The sequence below is a fragment of the Gouania willdenowi genome, chromosome 12 (assembly GCF_900634775.1).
Source record: "Gouania willdenowi chromosome 12, fGouWil2.1, whole genome shotgun sequence".
In the NCBI taxonomy this organism is placed as follows: Eukaryota; Metazoa; Chordata; class Actinopteri; order Blenniiformes; family Gobiesocidae; genus Gouania; species Gouania willdenowi.
Genome location: NC_041055.1, coordinates 6,154,835 through 6,175,068, shown reverse-complemented (window position 1 = coordinate 6,175,068; position 20,234 = coordinate 6,154,835). Strand labels below are relative to the sequence as shown.

The 20,234-nt window shown below is 37.3% G+C and overlaps 2 protein-coding genes across 3 annotated transcripts in view; one reads left to right on the top strand and one right to left on the bottom strand.

Annotated features, from left to right (window-relative positions):
• Positions 1 to 20,234, top strand: part of hapln1b (hyaluronan and proteoglycan link protein 1b) — a 48,161-nt gene that overhangs the window by 22,514 nt on the left and 5,413 nt on the right. The window contains exons 4-7 of one of the 2 annotated variants that reach the window (XM_028462622.1): positions 414 to 580; positions 2,069 to 2,267; positions 3,929 to 4,231; positions 5,191 to 5,480. In XM_028462622.1, coding sequence (XP_028318423.1) covers positions 414 to 580; positions 2,069 to 2,267; positions 3,929 to 4,231; positions 5,191 to 5,480 — 959 coding nt within the window. Of the gene's footprint in view, positions 1 to 413; positions 581 to 2,068; positions 2,268 to 3,928; positions 4,232 to 5,190; positions 5,818 to 20,234 lie in introns of those variants that run through there. The other variant, XM_028462621.1, reaches the window with a different exon arrangement.
• vcanb (versican b) overlaps positions 8,992 to 20,234 on the bottom strand; it is a 42,625-nt gene continuing 31,382 nt past the window's right edge. Inside the window, exons 13-17 of the mRNA XM_028462620.1 lie at positions 18,137 to 18,295; positions 17,959 to 18,041; positions 13,779 to 13,923; positions 12,781 to 12,963; positions 8,992 to 11,092 (exon numbers count right to left, since the gene is read on the bottom strand). Of these exons, the coding sequence (XP_028318421.1) occupies positions 10,941 to 11,092; positions 12,781 to 12,963; positions 13,779 to 13,923; positions 17,959 to 18,041; positions 18,137 to 18,295 (722 nt within the window). The 3' untranslated portion in view covers positions 8,992 to 10,940. The remainder of the gene's footprint in view (positions 11,093 to 12,780; positions 12,964 to 13,778; positions 13,924 to 17,958; positions 18,042 to 18,136; positions 18,296 to 20,234) is intronic.

The following is a 20,234-nucleotide window of genomic DNA, read 5'->3' as shown; positions in this document are numbered from 1 at the left end:
TTTGCAATTTTTTTAATTGTAAATAGTTTTATACATTCTACATTTAATATATTTGTTGAAAAAAATCAGTTATTCATGTGAGCTTTCATTGTTTTCTTCCTAATAAATCTCAAAAAGTCTATTTTGTTTTTGTGTTTTTCTTCATTTTAAAGTGATATTACAATGGGAGAACATGTAATAAATGTATAAAAAAACTGCCAGTCTTTGGAATTCATAGGACATTTACTGACCATTTTATAGACAAACTAAGCAAAAAAAAAAAACCTGGCGGAGTTGTTAATATTACAAATGTTAAAGGGTTAAATGTGACTTGATGACCAATGAACATTTAAGTGATGTTTTAAGACTAAAGCTATTGTTGAGGTTGATAACTTCAGTCTTTTTAGAGTGACTTTCTGCCCTTCGTCTTACAGAAAACAGCCTTCCTCGCCTCTCGGTGGTGGCCGATCAGTCCAAGGTCTTCTCCCAACGAGGCGGAAACGCTACGTTACCGTGCCGGATACAACGCGACCAATCCCTGGCACCAAATCGCAAGATGAGGATCAAATGGACCAAACTGACCTCCGACTACCTGAAAGAGGTCACTGCTTATCTAACTCTAAACCTGGGTAAAAATAATCCAAAACCAGATTTTAAAAATACAAAAACAAGGACAATAAATTCAAAAACCAAAGTAAAATAGTATGTGCAACATTATCAGACCCAAATCAATTAATCAGGCCTAGATACAAGTATTTTAAGTAATTCAAAACTTTGCGAGAACCAGACTAAAGTAAATCTAAAACCTGATTTAAACCATGAGTTGTTAAAGTATGGTAAGGGTTAAAGTATAAACCAGAAATAGTATTAAACGTTGCTCAAATAACTGTAAACCTGGCTCTATTGGCTACGTGAAACTGTTTAGTTTGTTTTAGAAGTCGAACAAAAGAAGAATAAATCAAAGTAGGATTTGAGTCAAATCTCAAACTCAAAGTAGTCCAAAAGTAGTTATGAGGGTAGAAAACCAATGTAGACACATACAGGGAAATAAAATCAGACCCAAACCAAACAGTCGTAATCTGGATTCAAATCAGACAAAAAGTGAATGAAAACCCAATGAATTCAATAAATAATCCAAACCTAACACCAACCATACTAAAGGTATTCCTGAAGATCTGTATCACAGTAAAGGTAATCCAAAACTAAGCCCAAACCAAACCAAAGGTAATCTGGAAGCTCCCAACCAGAGTAAAGCTAATCCCATAGTAGACCCAACCTTACTAAAGGTAATCCAGAATAGAATTGTAACCAAAATAAAGATATTATAAAACTAGACCCAAACCAAACCAAAAGGAACTTGGAAGATCCAAATCAAAGTCAAAGTAATCCAAAAGTAGACCCAACCTTACTAAAGGTAATCCAGAAGATCTGAATCAGAGTAAATGTATTCCAAAACTAGATCCAAACAAGACGAAAAGTAATCCAAAGGTAAACCCAACCTTATCAAAGGTAATCCAGAATATTAAACAAGTAAAGGTATTCTAAAACTAGATCCAAACCAAACCAAAAGTAACCTGGAAGATCCAAACCAGACAAAACTAATCCCAAACAAAACCAAAGGTAATCCGGAAGTTCCCAACCTTACTAAAGGTAATCCAGAATAGAATTTTAACCAAAGTAAAGTTATTCTAAAACTAGACCCAAACCAGACTGAAGGTAATCCAGAAGATCTGAATCAGAGTAAATGTATTCCAAAACTAAACCCAAATGAGACTAAAAGTAATCCAAAGGTAGACCCAACTTTATTAAAGGTAATCCAGAATAGAATATTAAACAAGTAAAGGTATTCCAAAACCAGATCCAAACCAAACCAAACCAAAGGTAACCTGGAAGATCCAAACCAGAGTAAAGGTGATCCAAAGGTAGACCCAACCTTATTACAGGTAATCCAGAATAGGATCAAGGTATTCTAAAACTAGACCCAAACCAGACTAAAGGTAATCCTAACCAGTCTGAGAGTAGCTCACAGATAAAACTCTGCATAATTTCGATCCACAGCTAACTATCTTCTTCTTCTGCTTCTCTTAAGGTGGACGTGTTCGTGGCCATGGATTACCACAAAAGGAGTTACGGTTCTTTCCATGGCCGTGTCCACCTCCAGGGATCGTCTCCCATGGATGCTTCTCTGGTCATCACTGAGATCACCCTAGAGGATTACGGGAAGTATAAATGTGAAGTGATTGATGGGCTGGAGGACGGGACTGTGGTGGTGTCGTTGGACCTGGAAGGTAAAAAGCTACATAAAAGTGATGGTTTTACTTTATGGTAGAATTATTTTGTATGGTTCCCTCTTGTGGCCACGGTGGCTATAACAACAGTGAGTCAGGAGTCAAAGTAAAAGAGCTAAAACTGAGCAGAACCCAATCTGACATATTATTTTAGAACAACTCATTTTGTGCTAAATATATTTTAATTGTAATTAAATTATAAAAAAGTTCAACTTGAAGTATATTTTGTGTATTTTTACATGCTATAGTGGAACAGCTTAAAGTGTATTTAGTACGCTTTAAGTACCGTATATGACTTTAAATGTACTAATTTATGCTAAGCTACTAAATTAGTGCATGTTCACAGTAATAGCCGACTATTTAACACTTTCCAAATACATTTCTTAAGCTACAAGATAACTTCATAATTAGACTCAAATGTAACTTATATACGTTCAAGCCTAATTTCAGAGTATCGATATTAAAATGTGTACTTCTGAAATATGCTCTCAGTGTATGAAAAAATAACAGTTTTAAGCATCAATTTTAAAATATGTTAAAAAAGAATTTAATAAGTACACTTCGAAAATTGCGCATAAATTTAATTTAAAGTATGTTTGAGTGAAATATATTTTCCATAAAGTGTAATAGAGTTCAATTGTTTTGAAGTGTGTTTAAAGTGTTTCCGTGAAAGCGTGACGTTAGTATACTTTTTATATATTTACAAAAAGTACAACATTTTAATTTCCTAAACTATCCCTGGTACATAAAGGGTTAAGGACCTCTTACTCAAAGGGTTAACATCCATGCAGCTTCATCACATTTAGGGAATTACATGTTAGTCATTCCTGGTCAGAGCTGGGAATGCTGACTCAGGTCAACAGAGGTGAAAGTAATGGAGTACAAATACTCACATTACTGTAATTGAGATGCTATAATGGGTACTTGTACTTTTTTTTGAGTTTACATGTATTTCTAAATCAGTCATTTTACTTGTACTTAAGTACGTTTTAAAAGAAGTAATTTGTCACATTTCTACACCCAAACGTTCCTGAGTAAATTATATTTTTTAGTTTTGTGATCATCAACGGACATTGTGAAACTACAAAAAAAAATGAAATGACCAGACAACAATCAAATGCATCACATCATAGCCAACCAATCAGATTAAACGTAAAGCAACGCGTCAAAACAGCATCAAATGGAGGTTAATTCAGCCTGAGAATTTTTTTGAATTTTGAATTGAATTAAATTGTGTTATTTTCTTTCTCTCTTTTTTTTTTTTTTTTAAACACAATAGAATCATTTTACTGTCATTGTACTAAATACAATGAAATTGCACATGCAATAACATTTAGGTACACTTCAAAGATTCAAGCCGGTGTAAAAACTTCATCAGTATAAAAGTGCATGATATAAAATATTAGAAAAAACACAAATTTTTTAAAAAAAGAGAGTATTTTATTTTCCATATATTAGTAGTGATGCTGGCGTCTATGATGTGTGTAACTACTATTTAAATGATCTACTTTTTACTTGTACTTGAGTACAATTTCAATGACGTACTGTAAGAGTATTTCTACCTGAATAGGAAATATCAGTACCCTTACACCTCTGCAGAACAATCAGAAACAAACTTCTCCTGCAGATTTAACGCCACCTCCCTCTCATTTCTCGCCCAGGGGTCGTCTTCCCGTACTTCCCACGACTCGGACGCTACAACCTTAACTTCTACGATGGCGAGCAGGCGTGTCGAGACCAGGACGCCGTGGTGGCATCCTTCGACCAGCTCTACGAGGCGTGGCGAGGAGGTTTGGACTGGTGCAACGCGGGCTGGCTGAGCGACGGCTCGGTGCAGTACCCCATCACCACGCCCAGGGAGCCGTGCGGGGGGAGGAACACGGTGCCGGGGATCCGAAACTACGGACTGAGGGACAAGGACAAGAAGCAGTACGACGTGTTCTGCTTCACCTCCCATTTCACAGGTAAATATCCTCTGTCCATGCCAGCACATCACAGGCTAGGTTCAGACCAGGGCTGGGGTCAATTATAATTGTAATTGCGTAATTGATCATTAATTGCAATTACGGCACAATTATAATTGTAATTATAATTTCAAAAATCTGTTGCTGTCGTAATCGCAATTGAGTTCAGATAATTGACTTTGTAATTGTAATTGCCATTCAAAGTCCATTATAATTTAACACTAAACTGGGGAACCATGTTACAGTTCTATGTACAGTTCTACACAAACAGTATGTAGTTAAAAACATGCTTCATATCAAGCTTTCCTAAATTTGACCTTTTAAAAAAAATATAAATCGAGGGGTATGTCGACACAGAAAAGGCTCATAAAATATTAAAAACTATATTTTTATTGATTAGGAAACCTAACAAGGAAACCAATAGATAGGAAATAAATGAGATGATAAATATTTGTTTTTAGTGTATTTTACAGCTGATTTAGGACCAATTATCATTAGAGATGCTAACATGACAAAGGTTAATTTTATTTCAGGCTCAGTAATTGTGATTTATTGTAATTGAACTTTAGTAATTGAGAATGTAATTGTAATCGACTTTCTGAGGGTAAAAAAATAATTGTAATTTAATTGTAATTTTAATGCCGGTGGATGCCTTCAAAACGCACCTAAAAATGTACTTGTTTCAGCAAGACCAACCTGACCTAGCTTTGTGTTTTATTATACTTTTTACTTGATCACATACTCATACTTTTTTACTTTATTTATTTTACTACTGTTAAGCACTTTGTGACTATTGTCTGTGAGAAGCACTGTACAAATACATTTTACTTACTTTTTTACTTTTACTTGGTAACTTGGTAAATGAAAACCTAATTGAACCTGAAAAATATAATTGACCCCAACACTGGTTTAGATACTCAATATTTTTTGCCGGTTCGTCTTTCTGTCTGAATTTTTAGGTCGGTTTTACTACCTGATCCAACCCTTCAAACTGACCTACGACGAGGCCGTCATTGCGTGCCAGAAAGACGGCGCTCAGATCGCCAAAGTGGGCCAAATGTTCGCCGCCTGGAAGCTGCTGGGGTTCGACCGCTGCAGCGCCGGCTGGTTGGCCGACGGCAGCGTTCGCTATCCCATCTCCAACCCTCGGCAGCGCTGCAGCCCTACGGAGGCTGCCGTGCGCTTCAACGGCTTTCCCGACAAGAAGCACAAGCTGTACGGAGTGTACTGCTTCAAGGACCACAACTGAGTGGAAACGCATACGCACACAAACACAAGCATGAGCAAACACAAGATCTACAGAGGCAAACATTCGAACTGTGATGCTTTATTTGGTAAAAAAAAAATAGGGTAAAGCCAGATTCATCTACCGGAAGTACATTTTTCGGGTTCCTACCTTTAGAGGACATTTGCAAGTTGTTTGGGGATTTAACAACATCTGATACTGTTAAGAAAGAATGGACGAGAACAGGCAAATAATCAATAAAGTGTCTATTTGTACGGTTGCCGTACGGACAACCCCCGGTGCTATTGGTACGCTTACCAAAGTACAAGTTTGTAGCGTCTTAGTGTTAGGGTTAGGGTTAGGGTAAGGTTTAGTCTTAATCACGTGACCTAAACTGGCCAAATAGGGGCGCTGCATACGGATAGAATGTTTGTATATTGATACGGCAACCGTACGGATAGTCACTGCCAATTATTAACATGTGAAGCTTTATTTTGGAAAAACCCAAAGGCGGTTTCATCACCTGGGAGTCTGATGCACACATTTCAGGGTCAGAGTGTCAGGTTCCTACCTTTAGAGGACATGAGCGAGTTGTTCTTGGGTGTTGAAAATTCAAGAATGTCTCATACTGTCAGGAAAGCTTGGACAAAGACAGGCAAACATTCAAACTGTGATGCTTTTTTCAGTAAAAACTTAAAGACAGTATGATACACACAGTTTCTGGTTTCTAACTTTAGAGGACGTTGGTGATTCAAGGACATTTAATCCAGGCTTGGACAGAAACGAACATCTGGCAAAGGAGATTCTCATGAACTTGAGCCTCACTGAACATGGTGAAGAAGCATCATTCATGTGCAGAGAATTTCATATATCTTTGAGTTTGTTGGTCTTTATCTGTTTTTCTGTATACCTATATGTGCATTATGTTATAATGGCCTTTTTCTATTTTTTTGTCTCATCATCTGAAAAAAGAAAATCCTAAACGTTTGTTACCATCTTTATTCTTGTACCTAAGTTGTAAAAGTTGTATTTGAGCATTTGGCTTCAAGAGCACACACACACACACACACACACACAAATATGTGTCAACACAAGATCTACAAAGGGAAACATTCAAACCTTGATGCTTTATTAGGTAAAAAAATAAAGCCAGACTCATCCACCAGAAGTACATTTTTTGGGTTCCTACCTTTAAAGGACATTGGCGAGTTGTTTTGGGCATTCTCCATCTCATACTGTCAAGAAAGAATGGACCAGAACAGGCAAATAATCAACCTTTTTGTAAAAACCTAAAGACGTTTTGATCACATGGGAGTTCGAAACACAAATTTCAGGGTCAGAGTGTCAGGTTCCTACCTTTAGAGGACATGGGCGAGTTGTTCTTGGGTGTCAAAGATTCAAGAATGTCTCATACTGTCAGGAAAGTTTGGCCAAAGACAGGCAAACATTCAAACTGTGATGCTTTATTCAGTAATAACCTAAGAAGACAGTATGATACACACAGTTTCTGGTTTCTACCTTTAGAGGATGTTGGCGAGTTGGACATTTAATCCAAGCTTGGACAGAAACAAAAATCTGGAAAATAACTTCTCGTTGTGTGAGCTTGAGCATCACTGAACATGGAGAACAAGCATCATTCATGTGCAGAGAATTTCATTTGATCATCTTTATCTCTTTTTCTGTTTTACCCGTGTGCATTATATGTTATAATGGCTTTTTTTTAGTATTTTCTTTTATCAGTGTCTCTTCATTCAAAAAGAAAAAAAATTCCCTACAAATTCTAAATGTTTACCATCTTTGTTTTTGCACCTTAATTCTAAAAGTCATCCTTCAGCATTTGGATTCAATAGCACACGCACCAAAGCACGAGTCAACACAAACATGTGATGCTTTATTCAGTAAATATGTGAAGACAGAACTTTTGTTTCCTACCTTTAGAGGACATTGGTGAGTTGTTTGGAGATTAAAGGACATATAATCCCATCATGAAGGCTTGGGGAAAGACGAAGATCTTAAATCGAGATTTTCTTTGTGCCAAGAACTTGAACGCTTGTTAGAATCTTATTTTTTGCACCCAAGAAGTACAAGCAGCCCTTTAACGTAAAGCTTCAAGAACTAAAAATTGTCCTCACAGACATTTATGGATCAGATATATTGGTTCCTATTTTATATATACATAGGTTGACAGATTGTGCTTTTATTTTGAAAAGGAATTACACACCAGAGAGCCAACTGCGCCACTAAAAAAATCATAAAATTACTTATTTTTTTCAAAGTTTAACATTTTTCTTTATATTAAATTTTTGATAAAAAAAAAAAATCAGAAAAAGAAAAACTTTAACCAACTTCCTGTGTTTATGTTTTTTCTTTTCTTTTTTATGTGTTCTTCCTTGTTTTCCTAAAACTAATTTCCAGTTTTTTATTGAAGACAATTCGCTGAGAATAAAAAGGGAATATTTTCCTTTGACTTTATTGCCAGTCTGTACTGAATATGGAGAACAATCTAAAGGCTGATTGGTGGGTTTTGTTTTTGTGTTTTTGGGGGACACACGCCCGATTCTACATGAAATAAAGTCTTCTCAAGTCAAAGTCAAGCTGTTGGTTTATTTTGTGATATTAATATCCTTGTGTCTAAGCACAACTTGGAAAAATTACAGCTCATTATTGAAGACAAATGAAAACAAACCTGTAGAAACATAAACCTTTATAAAACTGGTGCACAACCAGCGAACTCTCAGTCACCAGTTAACACGAGGCACCAGTGAATTGTCACTTATTAACTATCGTTACGCAGTTGGAAGTAACCTGTTTTTGTTCTGTGTAGTAACAATTGTGTTCTATTGTAATGCAGTCAGATGGAACATGTCAAAGTGTGGCATGCTATCATAACATTATCATAACCAAGTCATGTGTAATTGTAATGCAGTTGCGTCTTATAACAATCGGGTGTCATCATAACACTGTCATTTGCTGTGGTAATAGTTATGTATTATTGTAACAGTCGTGTATTACCGTAAGCGTCGTGTATTAAGCTAAAAGTTGTGTGCTAGCTTAGCAGTCGTGCGTTACTGTAACAGCCATGCATCATTGTAGTAGTCGTGTGTTATTGTAACATTTGTGTGTTATCGTAACAGTCTTATGCTATTGTAACATTAATACGTTAATGTAACATTTGTGTTATCGTAACAGATGTGTGTTATCGTAGCAGTCATGTTATTGTAACTGTCGTGTGTTATCGAAACAGTCACGCATTACCGTAACAAGTGTGTTAAAGTAACATTTGTGTGTTATCGTAACAGTCTTGTGCTATTGTAACATTAATGCTTTAATGTAACATTTGTGCTTTATCGTAACAGTCGTGTGTTATCGTAACAGTTGTGTGTCATCGTAGCAGTCATGTTATTGTAACTGTCGTGTGTTATCGAAACAGTCACGCATTACCGTAACAAGTGTGTTAAAGTAACATTTGTGTGTTATCGTAACAGTCTTGTGCTATTGTAACATTAATGCGTTAATGTAACATTTGTGCTTTATCGTAACAGTCGTGTGTTATCGTAACAGTTGTGTGTCATCGTAGCAGTCATGTTATTGTAACTGTCATGTGTAATCGCAACAGTCACGCATTACTGTAACACGTGTGTTATATTAACATTTGTGTGTTATCGTAACAGTCTTGTGTTACCATTATCATAGCAGTCGTATGTTATCAAAATAGCCGTGTGTTATCGTAACATTTGTGTGTTACCGAAACACTTGTGCTTTATCATAACAGTAGTGCATTATTTTTAACAGTTGTGCTTTATTGTAATTGTTGTGTGTCATCGTAACATTTGTGTGTTATCGTAACGGTTGGGTGTTGTCATAGCAGTCATGCGTTATTGTAACACTTGTGTGTTAGCATAATAGTCGTGTGTTATGGTAACAGTTGTGCATCATCGTAACAGTTATGCGTTATTGTAACAGTCGTGCGTTATTGTAACAGTTGTGCATTATTGTAACAGTTGTGTGTAAAGCTAACACTTGTGTGTTATTGTAGCAGTCGTGTATTATCGTAACGGTTATATGTTATCATAACTGTCATGCATTACCGTAAGAGTTATGTGTTATTGTAACAGTCATGTGTAAAGCTAACACTTGTGTGTTATCCTAGCGGTCATATATTATCGCAACAGTCGTGTATTTTTGTAACGGTTATTAGTTATCGTAAAACACAGTTGTATGTAGCTGTGTCTGAAATGGTCAGGCGTCGATGTGACAGAGTTGTGTGTTATCATTAACACGTTTAAGTGCAACGCACTTTGTATCGTAACAGTTGCGTATTATCTTAATGGTTTATTGTCTTTAAAACAGTTGTTTCCTGTAACACAGTCGCTGTCTTCATAACGCAGTTGAACACATTCACATATTGTGGCAACACACAACGTGTGTTTCTAAAAGTGACACACTTCAGACACAGGTTGTTGTAACGACTACATTATTGCACACACAAACCACACAAATGGCTCTACAGTAATGAAAGAACAACAAGTACAGATACAGTAAACCTCACCAACACCACGGTGCACCAACAACGTATGAAAAGACTGTACGAACAAACAAACAATATGAGAAAACAAGACAAAAAAATACAAAGAATCAACAAAATATAGCCTGCAGACCATGTTCACTGCAGATTTTCACAATAAAAGCATCTGAAAAGAAAAACCTTTAATGCCAACGAATTACCGACACGACGAGTCTGTAAACAGCAAAAAAAATCATTGGTAACCGAATCGCTTGCGTTCTGAAAACCTTTAAACATCACAGTCCATTCATAGTTTTCTAAGTATACAATAAGTTAAACTCATCTGTTTTATACATGCTTATTATTAAGAGCCGCAGCACAGCACTCGTCTGTGTGCGTTAAAATCCCTCCCTTTGTGAAAGCACAGCAAATTCAACACTTTTAGCATCTCTCTTCTCGTGTTTCTTATAAAAAATAACATTGAAAAAAAAATCACATTTGTTCGTTTTTATGTGCCGTCAAATTTAAAAATAAAGGTTTCTCCTGGAGCCTGAGGGTCCTCATTACGATGAGGATTAGTAATGTGTTATTTGGTGCTTAGATCATTTTGGTTTAACTGCACGTGAACCCACCTATAGGCCAAAGTTTGTATAACAAATTGTTTTTACAATTGAATCTGCATTTTGTGTTATTTTTTTACATGCTCGCGTAAAGGTTCGCCGTGAATGCGTAAAAAGTCTGCTTTATCTTTTCAAATCTAAGGTTTTTTCGTAGAAGGATTTACATTTCGTTGGTCTTTCTTTGGCCCCAGTCCATCATCAAAAGGAAGCACGTGATGGAGATGATGGTGACACTAACACTGAGGATCAAGTCTCTGCTCTTTCTGTTCAGATTTTTGGTAAACTTGTTCCTCTGAGAGAGGTTTGTGAACCGTTGAGGTCAGTGGGTCCGACCTGACGTCCGACCTGTAAACACACTTATTATTGTCCGCGACTCTGAAAGGGGCTCCAGAGGCTCTTCAGGAGGCTGTAACCCTCCTGCTGGTCCTTGTCCGGGCTCTCAGGACTCTTGTGTTTGTGTTCTGGTTGTTCCCGCTGGAGACGAGTGCTCAGTGACTTGTGATATTCAGCAGCTGAAAAGACAAACGGACAAAGTCATGAAAAAAAATCGACCATGTCCAAAATTCAGACACATTTCCCTGTAATGAAGCACTGCTCGCCTTAATCTATATTAAATCATGTTTCGTAGATAAATATTCAGTGACACTTTTATACATAAAGGCTGACATTACTCTGTCATTAGCATGAATCAGGTGTCATGAAGGCTGTAATTAACCCTCAGGGCACCTTTAAAAAAAACATGCTCTTAAGTCATAAAAAGGTCGTAAAAATGTCATACATAATTTCCCCTCCCTGTTTTTTCAAAGCAGATCTTTTCAACAACTCCAGCCCTAACCATAGATATACAGTTTTCATCATATTTTTGTTCTTTCTGTCATAAAAACTTTTTTTTTTTCAAAAGAAAAACACAAAAAAAACACAAAATATGCATTTAAATAAATAAATAAGGTGCAAAATGGAATATTTGTTATGTGTTTATTACAGCCTTGACTTGGTCAATAATTGATAGGAACATTGATTTTTGAGGCATTATTACTTTTAGAGCTATGAGCATTTTAAAAAAAAATATTATTATTATTATTAAAAACCACTTTTTTCACATCAGATCAACAACTTCAAACCTAACAATAAATATAAAGTTTTTTTTAAATTATATTTTTATACATTACATTTTTTGCCCTTTTTGTCATGAAAACAACTTTTTTCAATGAGAAAAACACAAACGGCATTTTTTTTTCTTCCAAAAATAAGGTGCAATTTGCATTCGGGAGGTAGGAGGTTAGATTTATTAGGTATTTATGGGAAAGCTACTGGTATATGTCAGGATAACGGTCAATTAACAAACAAACACAATGTCTGTTCCGTGCATACAAAGTCAAGCACCAGTGGTGGTAGAGAAGCCCACCGGCGGACCACCGCGTTTTTGTTAAAAAAATGTTAAAAGTTGAAAGTGAGTCAGAATTTTGAAATTCTGACAATTATGTGTTAGTATAAGACATTTATTAACTATACTTAAACACAAAGTCTTACAAATAGGCACAATCTTGAAATACGGTTTTATCAAACACAAAAAAATACAATTAAAATACATTATATGAATTGTTTTCACTTAAGTTAAATCCTAGTGAATCTTAAAACAAGCCATTGCTGGTCACATTTAAAAGTAAAATAAATTAACATAAATAAAAAAGTGGTAAAAAGAGGTAAAACCAGGAAACTCAATAGCTTCAATGACTGACAAACCTACAACATGAAAAACGTGAAAGCTATTAGTTATTTTCATAATAGTCAGTGTACTGTATTTACGTCAGATTTTTTTTTTCGACCAGCAGAGGGCGCTGGTAACCAAGTGGTCGGTTGGCATGCAGCTATTCTAGCAGTGAAGAAGAGATACTATGCTAGCAGACAGAGCTAATAGAAAAATGTGACTTTTACAGATATTCACGTAATATTACAGATATTCTTTCAGTGCTAAAGGGGTAAGGAATCATTTATGAACATGTTTAAGAGTAGTAGGCAATTCCAGTTTTGAATGCACAGCAGTACCAGTAACATGCAAATGGGGTTGCCGGGTTGGGGGCCCTCTAGTGGCCAGGGGGCCCTAAGCAGCCGCTCAGTCTGCGTAAAGGCTGGGTCGGCCATGGTCATAATTGAGCGAAAGGTGTCATAATTTCATTCTGACAAATTTATAGAAACTCACCGTGGGTGCAGGTGACCTTTGGGGCTTCCCATTGGCCATTGTCTTGACAACGGATGGTGGGGGCGTGTCTTTGGATGAAGCCTTTCTTACAGTGGTAGCGGAGCAGCGTGTTGACCTCGTAGCGAGACCTCATGACCCCGAACACGCGGGCGTTTTTCACCACGGGAGGCTGAGCGCAAGACACTGAAGAGTAATCACAGACACTACGTTCAGTGCTTCAAAGTCTGTCAGTCCTTACTTTCCTCAGCATTTAACAAAAACTACACACGATGGAATGACACAGACGTGGGATTTGGAAACAATGCGTCTTCAGGTTGCTGTAAATTTTGCAGTTTTTTGTTGATGTTCGCCATTCATTTTAATAGTATTTTACAAAAAAACTGTTATTAGTTCTGTTATTTGATGCAGAATGCAGAGTTTTTGACAGTTGTTTAACGTATCTACTAATGCTGTTTGTAACAGAATGGCACAGCTTTAAAAAAAAAAAAAATTGCAAACTGAACTTAATAAATGTATTTTTTGAAATCATTTTACTTGATGATCATTTTAATGTATTTAAACAATAACATTAAAAACAAAAATCCTTATTATTTCTCTCTTCATTATATTCCAAAATTAGGCAAAAATTATTTCATTTTTCTTGTATTTGCCACTGTCTTTGTCCAAATATATAAATAATAGTATTATTAAGTTTAAAAGTGCATTTAATTATGTTGTGAATATTTTTTTTTAGTTAAATAATAATAATAATAATAATAATAATAATAAAAACCTAAATGACAATTAATCAAACATTTCATACATGTTTTTCTTTTATTAATCACTTGACTCACTGTTTGAAACTCCTGAGCTAAAAAAAACACATTTAATTTTTCAGATGATGGAATAAGCTGAAAATCTCTACATTGTATTATTAATGAATGAATAACTAATTGTGATTGAATATTCACTCCAGTACTGAAGTAATCAATAGCTATATATTATGGGTGTGATGGTACCTGTTCCCTTCTTGCAGGTGAAGGTCAGGTGGTAGTTGCAGGGAACGTCGTTCCACTGTCCGCCCTCGTGCCAGATCATCACCACACAGTCTTCTCCGGATTGGAAGAAACTGTCCGGCTGATTGGCTCTCCAGAAGTCAAATTGCTGCGATGAAACAAAAACACAAGTCGCATCAGTTTCCAGGATATATTTGCAGCTTTTACAGATAAAAACAAACAAATAAGTCGTACGCTCCAATGGTAACGTAGTGTTGGTTGCCTATTTTATCCCCTTTTTCTGCAACTACACCAGTCTGTCCATATTTAAACCTATTTTCATCTCTTTTTCTTGCCATATTTTTGCTCCTTTTAATGCATTTTTGCTACATTACTCCCTTTTTATCACTTTCAAGACATTTTCAGCATTTATAAACCTTTTCCACCACTTTTCCCACCTAATGTCACATATGTTGACCCAGTGCTGTCACTTTGAATCTCTTTTCACCATATTTAATGCAGACTTTTGCCAATTTAACAACATTCATGATTTTTCATTCCCATTATTTACCAGTTTAAACAAATTGTTCCCACTTTTTAAATTAAATTTTATTTGGGGGGTCGTGGGCTGCAAAGGTTGAGAACCACTGGTTCAAACGGACTACGCAGTCTGCTTACATGTATACAAGCATCTAAATGGAGAACATCCAATTCACATTTCACACACTGGATGACACTGCTGGCTTAAAAAAATACTTAATAGGTCTTAATGTTGTACAAGTCATACCCTTAATTATAAATGGAAAAAACACTTATTCACCCAAAAAATACAAACCAGTATAAAAATTGACAGACTTTTGACATCCTGATGATTTTGAATCATAGTCTAATTTATTTCAAAAAAAGCGATAGTCAAATTGAGTTTTCCTTTACTTCACTTACTGTGTTCACAGTGTCACACTACGTCCTATACGCTACAAATTCAATGAGTATAAACTGTCTACAATATAATATATGTATGATTAGGATGATGACCGTCCCACTGAAGTATACTTCCGAGTTTCCCAAGATGCATGTCGAACCAACGAGAAAAACCTGAATCACACTGAGGCTAAATATCTCTGTTGATTCTCCACCTTTGAAAGTTCTGAAAACATTTTAAGTGAGAAAGTGACCAAGTAGAATATCAACATGTGCTCATATGATCCAAAAAACTCACAGAAACACATTTCATGTCGACATATCTGAGATTTTCTGAGACCCTCCATTGTACTACTGACTAAACTTCTGGTTAACTTCAAAACAAGAGCTTCATTTAAAGATGCTAATGGAAGACAAGAAGAGAGGCTTTTATTTTGAGGGGATGTTAGATTTTTAGTGTGAAGCCGGTCCCAGGACGATTTTACATTCCGTTCGCAATGCATTATGGGACGGTTAAGTATGACTAGTGTGCTCACTGTGCACACTAAAAAAATGTCCCCATATAGTATACATCCAGATATTTCTCTCATACTCAATCTTTTCATACTATCTAATGTGAACGCACTACGTACTCATTTTGACGTCAGACTTAGTATAAATAGTACGTTAGTATGTGATTTAGAGGAAGCAGGGATTTTCTTGCTATAAAGTACAATACCTGGTCAGTACAGAATTTCTAAGTAATTGAAGAAAAAGTAAAATTTACAAAAAAACAATTAATAATTGTGCAATTTAAATGTAATGATGCATTGTTCAGATTCCACTCCGTGTCACTAGATGGCAGTAGAGGTTTTGGGGTTCTAATTTATAGTCATCTTTATAAACACAGTTTACCTCTGTGGACTTTAAAAGGAGAGGCCAACCTGTTGTTTACGTTAGCAGTTCATCTTAAAGGGGCAGTATTATGAAAAATTCACTTTATAATGGTTTTGCTACAGTGATATACATCCCTTTAGCCTCATTCAGAGGACTAAAGTTGAAAAAGTTCTGTTTCCTCCCTCACTTGTTATTGCACATTTTGTTAAAAGTCAGCTCTAAACGGGCGAGTTGGATTTTTCTCATGTTGTGCCGTTACAACGCGGAAACTCCTCCTTCTGACAATCCTGGCTCCTCCTACCCTACATAAAAATGTGAGCCCGTCCCTCTCAAACTACCTCACAGGTAAAACAAACATAGCGACGGCAGGTTAATATTACAGTTAATATCTTTACATAGATAATCCAGTAAATAGAAAAACCTAAAAGTGCTCACAACAGTTTCACTTTTAGAAGCTGTTACATCACTTTGTATCACCTTTATGGGATGATCTGACCTGTTTGTGACACAATGTGTTGTCGCGGTTGGACAAAACAATTGACTATTGTCTTAAATAGACTATACCTGTGACCAGAAGAGGTGCAGATGAAAAGAAAGCGGTGTCGCAGCTCATGTGAGTGTTTGAAACAGCTGACTCAGCTGATAGTTGAGAGTTTACGACCCTGCAGCGCAGCGCGAGCGGTGACAATCAGTTCCATTTTTAGTTACTGTTATACCACCTCGAATCACCTTTATGGGATGATCTGACGTGTTTTTGACCCAATGTGACGCAGTGGTCGGACAAAACAATGGACTACCGTCTTAAATAGACTATTTCTGTGGTCAGACAAGGTGAGGAGAAGAAAGACTGTTAATGATTTACTGCTACTACTGCTGTGATAAACACATGCTGGAGTAGCGCTTATAGCAGTGTGTGTGTTTACGCCCACTCATGCATATGCATGTAGGCCCAAAAACAGCCTGTTTTTAGGAGCGCTCTGAAAGTGACTTATCAGAGGCTAAAACTCTGGAAATTGGGAAAATAAATCTCAAATACTAAGTTGTTGGGGTTCTTAGAACAAATGGAGATGGGTGAAAACTAGCATAATACTGGACCTTTTAACGGACTTTTTTTTAGAAAATGGGATTAACATATAAATGGATGTAATTCCCAGATGAACCAGAGGGTGGTGCTGCTGAGTCAACAGTTTCAAACCAGTGAGCTAAGAGTTTCCCCCCCAGACTGAGGAGAAGAAAAGCTGCTGAGGTTCCAAAACACTCGTCAGGGTGTGACGGCTAACATTACACACACACACACACACACGCTGTAGACTCATGTTCTAGGCTTGCTCCCATGTTTTCCCTGCAGACCTTCAACATGCGTGTGAGTCATCCACCGTGAACAAACAGACGAGCTGCGTCACATTTCAGCACATGTTTCAGCCTCGACGTCAGGCCTGGAGACTTCCGCACGCTTCACAGCTCTGAGACACTTTATAAACACAGAGCTTTAGGGAAGATGGCACTGAGGAGTTCCACAGGTTTGATGCGTTTACATTAACTTAGGTGAATAAACAGGAAACTAACAGTTTCTCACAGTGGTGCAGCGCTTGCAGGAGAGCTTCTCTAGATACTGAGATAAGGGCTGTGTTTATCTAAGACACGTGTTAAACTTAAAGCACAGGGGCCAAATCCGGCCCTAGAGAATGGGTTTTCAACCTTGGGGTCAGGAACCCATTTGGAGTCGCCAGATGCCTTCAAGAAACTAAGAATATTTTATGAACCATTTGAGCCCATTTTTGCTCAGATTGACCCTTTTCTGTAACTACACCAAACTTGCCATATTTTAACCTATTTTCATCTCTTTTTCTTGACATATTTTTGCTCCTTTTAATGCATTTTTGCTACATTACTCCCATTCCTGCCGCTTCTCCATCAAATTCCAATGCCTTTTCTGTAATTTTTTTTTCCACTTTCAAGACATTTTCAGCACTTATAAACCCTTTCCACCACTTTTACCACTTAATGCCACATATGTTGACCCATTATGATCACTTTTAAACTCCATAATTTATGGTTAATTTGTCCACTTTAACCACATTCAAGATTTGTCATGCCCATTATTTGCCAGTTTAAACTAATTGTTCCTTCTTTTTAAACTACAATACAAACTACAACCTCCCTTCCCCAATTTCTGACACTTTTAAACCAATATTGACACTCTGGTTAAAAGTCGCATATTAGAGTGTTGTTTTTAAATTCCCATTTCACCACCTTTTCAACACATTTTATATCTGATTAAAAGAAATATATACATCTTTAAAATGATGATCTCACATGACATAAGCATGATATGACGTATGGTATCTAATCTCACATTGTTGTAAAAATTATCGCCTTCTTAAATGACAAACTCAGTGTTTCCTACCATGGGGCTGCCGTCGGTCCATCTGAAGTCCCTCTCGTACATTCTGTCGTTCAGGCCGATCCACTGGTAGTCACTGCCGAGGCCTGCACACAAACACAAACAAAACAAAACAAACCATCACAATTTCTACTATGAACTCTTTGTCCTGTGTTTTAATCGGTAATCTGCCGAGACTCACGGTTGACGTAGCCTTGCTCCTCCTGTGACAGGATGCTGGACAGATGAGCGCCGTGCAGGCGACACTCGCGCTCAGCGGCGTCCCAGGTTCGACGGTGGGAGAAGTATTTATAACACTGAGACTGATACTTCTGCCATCCCGGTCCACACACCTCAGTGTCTGCAGGGGCACAGAACAAAGACATCAGGACAGGAACCCTTCATAGGGTCATTCCATGTCAGTTTAACTCATTTTCAGGACATCCCGCACACTTCGGTATCACTTCGCACTAATAAACAACAACTGATTATAAGACAAAGAGGCAAGCTACAATGGCCTCATGTAAAGGATTTTCTCTGCAATAAAAACTGGTAATGGAATGACCAAAATTTTGATAAAACACTCAAATATCGCTAAAAAGATTTCACACTTTCATGAGGAGGTATTTCAGTTGTTTCTATAATTAAAATGTGTCGCAAAAGCACTATAGAAACACTATAATTTTTTTATTTTTGATTAATGTTTTTTTAATTTAAAATACTTTATTAATCCCTGAAGGGAAATTTGGGTTTTTACGCAGTTATTTTTTAGGGACATGCTTCTCACACACATGCATTACTGGAGAGATGTCAGCGTGGGGCTGTTTTTACTATGAAGAGAGCGCACCAGACCAGTTTTGGGGTTCGGTGCCTTGCTCAAGGCTACCAGCTACCAGAACAACAGGTCCGCATCGGGACCCTCCGGTTCCCAACCCATGTCCCTACGGACTGAGCTACTGCCGCCCAAATACATTTTCCGCAAATACACGTCACAGAACGTGACACGTCACAGAACATAACATCCAGGTCCAATCATTTCTTAACATTATACCTTAGTATAGTATACTAGTATACATTAGATGTGAAAAAACAAAGGAATGCAGAGTGTTCTAAGGAATGTTTCCTGTGTCTCGTCTTCAGACTGTGGTTGGAAGACACAGGGGAGTTTAACTATGTCGAAGCTATTCACAGCTTTGGGGTTAACTCCCTTGCTTCACAGCAGTCATTGAGTATGACGTGGGACTCTGGTTTAATTCAACAGCTGCAATGTTTATTTTGTCAATCATCCAAAACAGGATACAGCTTTTAATCAATTTGCTCCGGTCACACACACTCCCTCACTCCGCACACTGGTCGAGTGGCCAGCGTATTCATTCGCAGTTAACGCACCAACACACACACACACTGACATTCTTTCTGCAGAGAAGTCTCGCGGGATGAGATTTCACGGGAGTTACGAGGCTCCTGCCCAAAACAACGTTCAATAGAAACACGTTCAAAGCGCAATTATACTTTTTACATTTAGAAATATCGCTTTTATTTTGCAAAAATCTGTAATGGAAACACAGCTAATATTGGCGAGTGGTGAAATAATCCAAAGTCGCATGAAGAGAAATTGTTTTATATCCCAAGAAAGAGTAGCCTTTATACTAAAAATTAAAACAGAGATCAGGTGTTTTCTTAGGGTCAGGGTAACGAATGACACTTAAAGGTCCAGTATTATTCTATTTTTCACCCGTCTCCATTTGTTCTAAGAACCCCAACAACATAGTATTTGAGGTTTATTTTCCCAAACTCGCCTGTTTTCTGGAGTTTTAGCCTCTGAAAAGTTACTTTCAGAGCGCTCCTAAAACAGGCTGTTTTTTGGGCCTTCATGCACATGCATGAGTGGGCGTAAACACACACTGCTTCAGGTGTTGCTCCAGCGTGTGCGTTTATCACAGCAGCAGTAAATCATTAACAGTCTTCCTTCTAATCCTCACCTCTACTGACCACAGAAATTGTCCATTTCATACAATAGTCCATTGGGTCGCATTGGGTCATAAACACATCAGATCATCCCATAAAGACGATACGAGGTGGTATAACGGCTACTAAAAATGGAACTGATCGTCACCGCTCATGCTGAGCCGCAGGGGAGTAAACTCTCAGCTATCAACTATCAGCTGAGTCAGCTGTTTCAAACACTCACATGAGCTGCTACGCCGCTTTCTTTTCATCTGCACCTCTTCTTACCACAGGAATAGTCTATTTAAGACGATAGTCCACTGTTTTGTTCTACCACTGCGTCGCATTGGGTC